The sequence below is a fragment of the Pieris rapae genome, chromosome 9 (assembly GCF_905147795.1).
Source record: "Pieris rapae chromosome 9, ilPieRapa1.1, whole genome shotgun sequence".
Lineage (NCBI taxonomy): Eukaryota > Metazoa > Arthropoda > Insecta > Lepidoptera > Pieridae > Pieris > Pieris rapae.
In genome coordinates, this window is record NC_059517.1 from 8,415,895 (window position 1) to 8,426,916 (window position 11,022).

Sequence of the window (11,022 nt, forward strand, 5' to 3'; positions counted from 1 at the left end):
AATTGGCTAGAAAGACAGGGTCCGCATCTTAGAGTAGTTAAAATTAACTTTTGTTAAATGTGTGTCAATAAGATGTGGATGAATAAAGGATTATTATTATACAATGTTTGTTATTTTAGTTAAGTTTATTTACTGACTGGTGCAGAGATCTCGGAGATAGGAAATATTTATACTTCTGATCCGGAAGTATAAATATTTCCTATCTCCGATATTTATACCTCTTCCTTGACATGTATGGGACGTCAAGGCGGAATACAAAATACCATCTGTATATGAGCGTTTCTTACGGCAGTTTTGTCGCGCACCATCTACGTGGAAACAGCTGCCCACTGAAGTATTTCCGAACCAATTCGACTTAGGGTCCTTCAAAAAAAGCGTACTAATTCTTAAAAGGCCGCGAACGTACTTGCAAGCCTTCTGGTAGTGTGAATGTCCTTAAGCAGTATCACTTCATCAGGTCAACTTCCTACATGTTTGCCTCCTGTATTTAAAAAAAAAGAGACTTTATGTTAGTCTATAGCTTGTATGTACTCTGATTTGTTGGTACTGCATTACATGTGATGGTAAACCACCTGGTGCCGCAGGAAAGACTTTTATTTTGAAGTCGCAGAACTATCCGTTTGTATATATTCTCTGATATCCTATACACTATTATGTTTTTTAGACAATTATTATTTCATTATGCCCTGGAAAATAGAAACCCACAATGGAGACGAGGGATTCAGAGTTAGGAGACTATATATTTTATATATAACCACAGTAAACTAAAGGAAAGTTATGCGGTTGTCAGTTTTAACTTGTTTAACTAGGAAACTGGTTGTAAAATTTACGAGTAAAGATTAGTTTCCGTTTATATGATATACATGAAATGTTATTTAAACTGAACTTCGTTAGGTGTTCACAAATATAACGTCAACACCGAAACGTTTTCATATAAAAGAAAAAAAGAAGCGGGAAGACTTTGATTTTGTTAAAGTAGTAATTTTAAATTCTATGTCTTATTTGTTGTTTCAAATTTTACATTTCAGCTTATTTAAGATATATTTTTTTTAAATGTATCTTTGTCTATTAACGTACTGGCTTGTTTTCTGTTTCATATACATATATTCTTTATCTATGTAATCTGTTTTGTCTTATAATATGTATAAGTATAAACTGTAAGATAACTTATAAATAAGTAAATAAGTATGTATTTTCGATATATTTCTACGAACCCTTTTTATAGCTACCTGATGTTAAGTGCTACGACCGCCCACTGACGGGCACTCTTAATGCCAGAGGGCTCGCGAGTGCGTTGCCGGCATTTTAAGAATTGTTACGCTCTTTTCTAGAAGGTCTTACGGTCTTTGTTGTATGAATCGCCATCTCGATACGATTTTGGCCAAAAGTACCTTTGTTGAACCGGTTGTACCTTCCACAGTATCACTACCACATTTGACAGTCACTGCCTTTTCCTCTGGAATCGTTCGTTTTTCAGTTAATCTGCGGGAAATCAATCTAACTTCATCATTCAAAGCGGCAAAATTGAATTCGTCCCAATTCCAGTTAAACTGATCCTCTGCCATATTTTAGGGCTCAAATTTTCGTTATTACATGTCTGTTTTAAACGAATACTACGCTAAAATAAAAATAAAAATAAAATACGTTTATTTTGGAACATAAGATCATCTAGGTATCACTTATTCCACGTCAATCAATTCGAACTTGTAGGCATCCCTACTCATCGGCAAAGACAGAGGGTGTAGGCCGAGAGAAAAAGCGGGCGTAAAAAACTCTCGGTACTCTTTTAAAAAAGCAAATCATCAAACAATATTTAAAACAACGCTTCTCGTGTTCACACTTGAAATCGGCCCGGTGCCGCAACAACGCCGCTCGAGTGCCTAGTTTGTAGCTGCTTTGAGTTCGCATTGTACGAGAACGACTATATTAATTAGGTATGGTGTTAGCTATCGCTTTAGGGACTCACTATACTCACTCACACACTCACACCTATTTAATATTACGTTCCTAATTTAAAAATAATCTTGGGTAATAATACTTTTATCTACAAATATATGTTATAAATAAATTTTCTTTGCAGGACCTCCAAAAATAGTCTCCAATAACACTCAATATGGGATAGAGGGGGATAGTGTTAGAGTCGAGTGTATATCCTTCTCTGTTCCGAAGCCCGATCTTGTGATGTGGGCCTTTGAAGGGGCTGAAATTAATTCTTTTCACAATCAAGTAAGTGTAACTAATAAAGGCATGCGTCAACAACTCTATTCATAAAAAGTCATGATCCATGTTAAAAGTAGGAGTGAGTTAAAGAATCCGAAAACTTCACTTAATAACATTTATAATATACATACTAACCCCGATTCATCAATGCAGAGCCTAAACCACAAGGGCTGTAAACTTGGAATTTCGGAAGTTGATTTATCTTATTAACATCTATGAAGGGATATTGAAAATTCCATCCCTAAAAGGATTAAGGGATTAATATGGACACTGGATTACATGTACAGAAGACTTTCATTATAAATATGTTTGAGCTTTTAAAATAATTTCGATTCGATTAATCGCTAATATGTAATTAATAAGCTTAATTTAATATAATTTACATTCAGTATGTCTTTTATTAAGGTTTGATCTTCTTACATATATAACCGACGAGTGCATCTAAAACTCTTAAAAATCAAATAACTTATGACAAACCGACGATGCGTTTAAGTTATTTTTTTTAATACCTGAAATAACAAATGAATACATACATTCCTAAGTAAAAAATTGCCTTACAGGAATACGTATTTCTTGAAGAAACACTAGCGGATCGTTTGACGAAATCAACGTTAATCGTTCGAGATAGTCAAATAAAACACTTTGGAAAATACAACTGCACAGTTGTGAACGCGTATGGCTCTGATAATATGCTGATACATTTGGTTCCCGACAGTAAGTGCCCTTCATATATTTATTTTTTTTTAAATAGAGGGTACTTACATTCACTTTTTCTTCTCATAGAATCTTCATCACTTATGGTCATCATCGCTGGAGCTTCATCACTAACCATCATAATTCTCGTCATCATGTTCGCTGTGATGCTGTGTCATCGTAAAAATAATAAGTGTGATGTCAAAAAACCGGATTTGACTGACGTAAGCAAGAGTTGCCCGTATAAAGAGAGCGATCGAAATTCAAACATCAGTGATTTGAAATTGGAACTTCGACAAATTGAGGGTAGCTGTGATATGGTAAGTTTTTTGGACACGGCAGCCATCTTGATTGCCATTCGATGCATATGAACTAACGAACATCCAATACATAAATCTTGTGATGCTTATGAGTCAAGTCAAATCATTTATTTAATTAAGGCGTATTAAGGAGGCACTATTTAATTTCTGACCTAAGCGTTATCGTTATATATAACTTATAATTTATAGGACACCTCACATGAATCGGAAACCGACTTACGTTCAACAATGCATCTAACAACGAATCTAGGGCTGCCTCTGGCTGGTCCAGTACCACTACCAGAATCGTATGATGACCAACTCAGGTACAGCGGCGATTTTCACCAACCAATCAGCAACCTCCAATACAAGGTATTTACTAGGGCCACTAATTTAATTTATATAACTTTCATAATTCCGTATTTTCAATTCCTTTTATTCTACAAGGACGTAAATGCTAATTGGCGAGACATGTCTTTTATATAGCAGAATATATATTACCTATAACTTAATTCGGTTCTAATAGTTAATTCTAATACATTCATAGTGTTTTCTTTTATCAAAAGCAAGTGTTAATTTCACATTTAGAAGCCCATTGGTGTATAGCAGTCAAATCGCACGCACAGCTCTTTGTTAGGAAACGATTACAAGAAATTCTCAACAAACCTGGTCTAGACGAAGCGTTGAGCACAATTTTAATGACCTAGTTTCAGCGAAATTACATTAACACTTGATATCTTAGTCACGTTTTGTATTATATCTTGCTTGAGCTTTTTATTATTCACATTTGCGACAATTTTAAATTTATATTGTAGTTACAGAACTTTAAATTTATTTTAATTATATTCTATTCTGTTATTTATATTGTCGATGTCTCTCTGATTAAATAATGTCGGGCACTGGACATCTTATTTCCATTTGAGACATTAAATAACAATTAATAAAGTAATGGAAAAAAAATTATGTGTAAAAATAATTTTCTATTACTTTATTATTATTAATGCCACAATAATGTAAGTAAATGCCATATAATGTAAGTGTGCCTTCCAACATCCAATGTCAGGAGCAATGTTAACTTACGGGATATGTCTTAATCAATTGGATAGGTGATTCTCTATATAATCAATTGGATAGGTCACGATTAGAAATGTTGAGTGTCGAACGTTCTTTTGTTTTTGCTACTGATTTCATATGCGATTTTGCTACGATACAGTTTATTTTTGAATGCTATTTTACTTCATTAGCTTTACTCAATCTCAGCAAAACAAACGACCAAAAATTCTATCACTGTCCTCTATGCGGTAGACTCGTGACTTGCACTAATAGTGTGCATTCGCGAAATTCTGTTGAAATATGACGTCATATTATAGCGCGGATAAGCCAGCTTTGTGTTTCACTTGATGTTTTAATCAAACGAGAATGACCCGGTTTTGTTGCTTTATGTTGTGTTAGTGAATTCTTGGTGCATTTGTTACTTTGTGTTTATAACATACACTCGGGGATTTTTAATCATAAATTGCTATACTTAATTCACCATAGATTTAATAGGAAGCTGTGATCAATTGAATTTATTTTTTTTCCCAAAAATACACCTATACGATAATCTCAAAATACATTTTTAACTATATAATACTAAATAAATGGGTTACACAATATCGCTACTGTGAACTCACTGCGAACATATTATATGTCGATAGTGTCGTTGTTCTGACCATTAGTATCGCAAACAGTCTTCGATATCGTACATATCCCCTAGATACAAAGACATCGAGTTCTTGTAGTAACACTAAGAAGTCTTAATAAATGATTAAGAGGACGACCGAGGGTCGACTTAAGTCACTTAACGCTAAGTATGATTCCCGTTTGACCAATACGTTTTGACATACGGAAGTATTACTTAGCAGTAAGTCTCGACCCTAAATCTTCAGTATCGTAAGGTTTATTGTATTTTAATCAAAATCTGCTAAATACAAGATATATGTAAAAATATAAACTTAATCTTAAGTCAAGTTCATGTTAACAATAACTTCAATAGAATATTTCATTGTTTTGCGGGTAGATACTAAAATTTGTGTCAATTTAATAAAAGCGCTGATCACGATTCCTTTGTTTGAAAACTTTCAATATGAAAAATTCTCAAAAATCAAAGACAATAAAAAGAACGTTTGTTTTCCATCGAGAATAACTGTTTTTACTTTTATCTACTGAAGCGATTCACACGCTTTGCGAAAATAAGATTATCAACTAAATCCAAAAACTTAAAATGAAGTGTATTTGCAGAGCCAAACACAAGCAAATGGTTACGTACCATACGTAGATTATTCGCGTGATTATGCGCCGCCCTCCAACGATTCACATACAGGATCGTTATCAAGGAGTACAGATGTGACCTACCAGAGTCACTGTGGATCGCTACACCGACAGCAAAGCTGTGGAAGGCTTAGTGGAATGGTTGGACCAGACTGTAAGTATTAACCCTAGTAACTCTATAATTAAGTTAATTTTAATTTCTCCATTACGTTTATGAACACATTGTAGTTACAATATTAAAGTCTTAAAACATAATAAAAAAATTATAAAAAAAATTAAGCCAAATTTAAAAAAAATTCATCAATAATAGGTGATATGGAGTTCACCAGATCATCTTATATTATATAAATAAACTCAACCTGTAGCTTGAAGCAGGCGAAGTGTTCTAATAGTTTAATAATAATTAGTTTAATTGCCTTTATTCAGATACATTTACATTTAAATAAATTTCCATTTTAATCCTCTTCTAGTGTATCTGTGTGCCCTTTTTTGGCAAAGGCCTCCTCCAAATTCCGACATTCCTCTATGCACTGTGCCACTGACAGAGACGTATTTATTTATTTATTGGAAAACAAAACAGTTACATCTATACAATAAAAACGTTAAAAATAAAACATACAATAATCACATCAATCCATAAAAGGTTTTTTTTACTAATAAAAAATATGATACAAAGCAAAACAAAACATGACAGCTTAAAATATATAAATCCGGACAACGATAAACATACCTGTAGCTAAAATGAAGAAAGATACAAGGATTAGGATATTCACAGTTGTTTTAAATTATTTTTAAAAGAAGCAGTAGAGGAGTGCGTGAAACAATGTTATATATTTTTATTAAAAACATTTTAAATTTTACGGGAGTACTTAACTTTGTTTATCATGTATATTTCTTTAGTGATACCAATGTCAAATCCTGGAGTGTTGATGTCGGGAGTGGACGTGCGGTACGCAGCCACATACGGAAATCCGTATTTGACAGGAAATGGGCCCGGAATCGGTAAGTGTGGGAAGGGATATGTGTGTGTTATATGTGTTAACTACTGTATATGAGAAAAAAATGTTTGTACAATCTTAAATAAAGAACTTGTACTCTGATGTTTTATTCCGTAGAACTTTGACATTTCATAAGTGTTGCTACTAATAAAGTTCACCGAAAAAGGGAAAAAAATTGACCTATTTGAGGGCAATAAAAAATTAAATTCCACGTATTGTTTTGGTTTACATACAAAAAGGTAAATGTAAATATTTACTTAATAAAGTAGCCTAATACAAAAATAACAAATATTTCAATATCACGAACAATATATTATTACTAATTCCAGGTTTAGTAAACCTTTAAAAAAATGTTATCTTTACTTGTGCGTCTGTTTGTCATGGTTCAAAAGGGACTTATTTATCACTCGCCATTAAAGTACTTTTAATGTGGAGCACTACACTTAATAAAAGTGTTGACATTTCCTAACAAATAAAATGTATGTAAAGAATCATGCTCAGACGCGTATTGAAATTGAAAAGTGCCCGGCTAAAAAGGTTTGCCATCTCTGACACGTCAAAAAATGATAGCTGTCAGAATTTTACGTAATTAAAAATCAGAGTATAGACATATCGCCTTCATAGCATATTGCTTCAAGCCGATGGCATAAAACTACTATAATTAGATGGAAACTATTGGCTTTTTTAGATCACATAGTTTTAGAAAACACGTTCGTATCATATATTAGGTTACGAACATTATATGAAATTACGGTTGAAGCAAGTTAAGTTTGTTTCTAAGGTCCAATTAGTGCAAAGACCTAACTAAAGAAGCTGTTTAGTTTAGTTTACTTCCATTATGATCAATACATAACAGAACGCTTGCTATGTAAATGACTTCAAAAAGGAGATTATATTATTTAGGGTACTTGAATATTGGTTTAGGTTGTTAGTGTCTCTAATTTATAGGAAACTAACATTAATGATATGTTATTTGTGATTAGTTAGTTTATAAACAGTTTAAAAGTCATCAAAATTGGTCTGTAGTTTTTAAAACATTGAGTTGAAACTCATTTATTACTTGCCAATAATTTTTAAAATATGTTCTTGTTGTTGCAGCCTATGCCCCACAACCAAACACATCATCAAAGAATGCACCACCACCATATTACACATTGAAAAGTCTTTCACATCAACAGTCAGGTACAAATTACTTATAAACAGCCATTGTTATTCTGCACCACATTTTGTTTTTCATATATATATCTATATTAAATTTTCGCTTTGACAAATTAAGCTTAAATTTAATTTGGGCCATCCAATTACGGAATTATAATCCAGTGACGCTATCGCCATATATAGGTATGGCGATACATAGTATATCTTACGACATCAATGTTGAAAGTTAAAAGTTTTTTTAATCCTAAACGAGACTACTGGTAGCCATCGCAGCCCATGGACAGACAGTTTTAGTGGATCCGTTGCCGTCTTTAAAGAGGCGAGTAACTTAGAATAGTTGGAGGTCGAATCTCGCAAAAGAAAGCGACTAGTGAAATGGACTGTAGAAGACTTCCCAGCTATTAAGGTCATTGATCTTTGCTTTGATACGGTTCGTACGGTATTGAAACGAGGCAGGAGGCATCAACCCAAACAGTTCTTACAAACACCCACCATGGTACCCTTTGTAGAAAACGCAAAAAGGCGCAATATCTCTACGTAGAGAGAAAGGTACAAGCCGATCAGTAATATGTTGGAGATTGATTCGACTTCGCTGCATGGTTAAAAGGAAGAATCTTGTAATTTATTCATATAGGTGACATAATGTACACTTGAACGTCAAAAAAAAAAAAAATTACATTTACTGTCAGTTCTCAAATCAAGGAAGAGATAAATAGATAATAGGAGAGATAGTTATAGTCACTTCCACACCACTCCCATAGAGTGACGTCTTTCATACATACACTGTTGATAAATTATTTCTTTTTAGGATTAAAATGTATTTTAACAGCTACCAATAAGTGTCGGCCAATTTATAACATTATTTCAAATTATTAGTGTATTTTATAACTAAATGTTATAAAGAAGTAAGCAAATGTCCGTTCTTCAATACGACTGTTTTTAAGTGATAGAGTATATTACTCTCAGAGTACGCTAGTCTATCATAATAACTTAAGTCGATTAAATAATTTCTAGGCCTCTCGTTGTCGCCTCCATCCTCACTGCCAGTTACAAGCCACACAGGAAACCCATCACCAGCTCAACCACAAGTAAGTTCTATCGCTATTCTATAAAGTATATAATCAGCTATTATAAAAAGTATATAATCAGCTATTATATAAAGTATATAATCAGCTATTATTTAAAGTATATATTATATCAGCAAATAATTTTTAATCTGTTTAATTAAATATTTGACAATCCTTTGTTCACCAAAATAATTTGAGCTTACATATTGAATAATTCAAAGTATTATGCGCCATTATTCGATAATTTTGATATTGGATTTTAATTTTGTGAAGCTTGCCAACGCTCAGCACATTTGTTTATTTATTTGAAAACAAAACAGATACATCTTTACAATAAAAACAAAACATAAAATTAACACATTGGATGTATCCACAATAGGTTTCACTAATATAAAATATATCAGTGAAGCCATATTGACCTCCTCTTTCGTAATTTTTTTAATATTAAAAAAATCTTGTCATAACTTCCCTTTTCTCGTAGAATTTAAATTTACAAATAAACATTACTGATTTCGCTGGTCGTGTCCACATGTTTTAGGGACGACACCGCTTTTTATATTTTCCTATGTAAGTTAATGTAGACATGTGTTTGTCCTAATTTTGTGGTCCAAAGAAAAAAAAAAAAAATTATGAGGTTGAGGTTTAAGGCGTCGAATCGTCACCTTAGTACGTAACGACATTACCCCTATACGCACTTAGAGCACGCATTGACTCTTCAAGTGCAATTACCCCGGAGGGTCGCTCTGATTTCTCTATTTATGGATAACGAGATATTTCCCTCACAGGGGTGGTTTTATGGAGTTATTTTTGAAATAGGAACAAATGTGAGGGTGCGTTTCAATTCTATTTTTAAACGGAATTAATAGATACTTGGCGTGTATTTTAAAATAATGACATATCACTCGTGAATTAATACCTTGAATATTATTTCGATTTCTTTTTAATCATCTATTTTATTATAATCGAAGAGTTTTCACCATAGTACCTGTAATAATTCAGCGGTCTGTAGAATACTATATATTACGATAAATTAAGTTTATTCTCTATTTTCTTTAAGAATCCACTCGCCGTATATATCTATCTATTATTGCATTAATTTTTAACAAAAAGCAGCTTTTTCAATAGTTTGAACTTCGACTGTTATTAAATTATTATTAAATATATACGTGTTGCAATATTTATAAGTAACAATTTACTTAGCTAAAACTTTGTTCAAAGGTGCCTAAGACGTCGCAGACAGCCCATTATATTCTGTCAACGAACCAAGGTTTGCAGACGTCGAAATTAACTAAAGGTAAAGATATCAAATTATACACTTGCGAACAAAAAAGTTGTAACGAGTCCCTGTTAAATAGTTTAAATTTGTTCTATTTTGAATTTTCATTTGTAAAGTTAAATTGAACGATTTTTAAATAGTTATTTTGTTATAGTTATGAATAACTATATTTTATTTTGTATGTATATGTGAGAGAAGAAATAAAGATAATTATTATTATTTTAACAGGCAATGGAACGGGAACTCATGTGTGATGGAATAGTTTAAGTATAAGAAACAACGCAGTTGTGAATTTAAAAAGTATTCGGTCCTAAGGAATTCGATTAGATTATTAGTAAGCCTAAAATTTTAAAGCTTTAAAACTGATGTCAAAGAGTGTATTTTAAGTATTTACTTTATCACGTACTATAAATCTGAATTAGTTGAGTAACGTCACTTTAAAGACAAACAAGTCATAAGGAGAAAAGATACAGTAACTTTTTCAGGTATATAATACGTTTATGAGTAAGGGATTTAGTAATTATTAGATAAGGTTATTGTAATAAATGTAAATATTGTATATGATTTGTGTCAAAGTGGCTCTCTAAACATTGATTATAATATTATTACAAACTGCTGTAATTTTTTCTTTTGATATAACTCTAATGTCCTCATCCTCTCATGCAATGAATGTTTTAAATGTTTGATCATTATATTGCCGAATCAATTGTTTACAGTTTTCTAAAACTAGTCTGAACTACAATTTGTTACTAGACGCAGAATTTGAAAAATTGCCTAAATTAGTAAAACAATTACATTTATAATAATTTTTAAAAAAGGACCTTGAATGTGGTACATGGTGTTTAAACCTATTCATTCACAAACACAATAGTTTTAGTCTATTTCCGATACATCAGAATAAGTAAAGATGTCTATAAGTATATTCCAAAGAATGTTGTCTACCCACTAGTATTTATATAAAATACACTTTGCGTTAAAGCATTGTTGATTTAACTTCAGTG

At 32.2% G+C, this 11,022-nt stretch overlaps 1 protein-coding gene across 1 annotated transcript in view; it reads left to right on the top strand.

Moving 5' to 3' along the window:
* The window catches only part of LOC111000233 (irregular chiasm C-roughest protein-like), a 58,111-nt gene extending 47,483 nt beyond the window's left edge, over nucleotides 1-10,628 (top strand). The window contains exons 13-22 of the mRNA XM_022269608.2: nucleotides 2,081-2,226; nucleotides 2,781-2,934; nucleotides 3,004-3,233; nucleotides 3,423-3,584; nucleotides 5,493-5,676; nucleotides 6,423-6,524; nucleotides 7,619-7,702; nucleotides 8,693-8,766; nucleotides 9,964-10,039; nucleotides 10,250-10,628. Of these exons, the coding sequence (XP_022125300.2) occupies nucleotides 2,081-2,226; nucleotides 2,781-2,934; nucleotides 3,004-3,233; nucleotides 3,423-3,584; nucleotides 5,493-5,676; nucleotides 6,423-6,524; nucleotides 7,619-7,702; nucleotides 8,693-8,766; nucleotides 9,964-10,039; nucleotides 10,250-10,275 (1,238 nt within the window). The 3' untranslated portion in view covers nucleotides 10,276-10,628. The remainder of the gene's footprint in view (nucleotides 1-2,080; nucleotides 2,227-2,780; nucleotides 2,935-3,003; nucleotides 3,234-3,422; nucleotides 3,585-5,492; nucleotides 5,677-6,422; nucleotides 6,525-7,618; nucleotides 7,703-8,692; nucleotides 8,767-9,963; nucleotides 10,040-10,249) is intronic.
* Nucleotides 10,629-11,022: the final 394 nt, after the last annotated feature.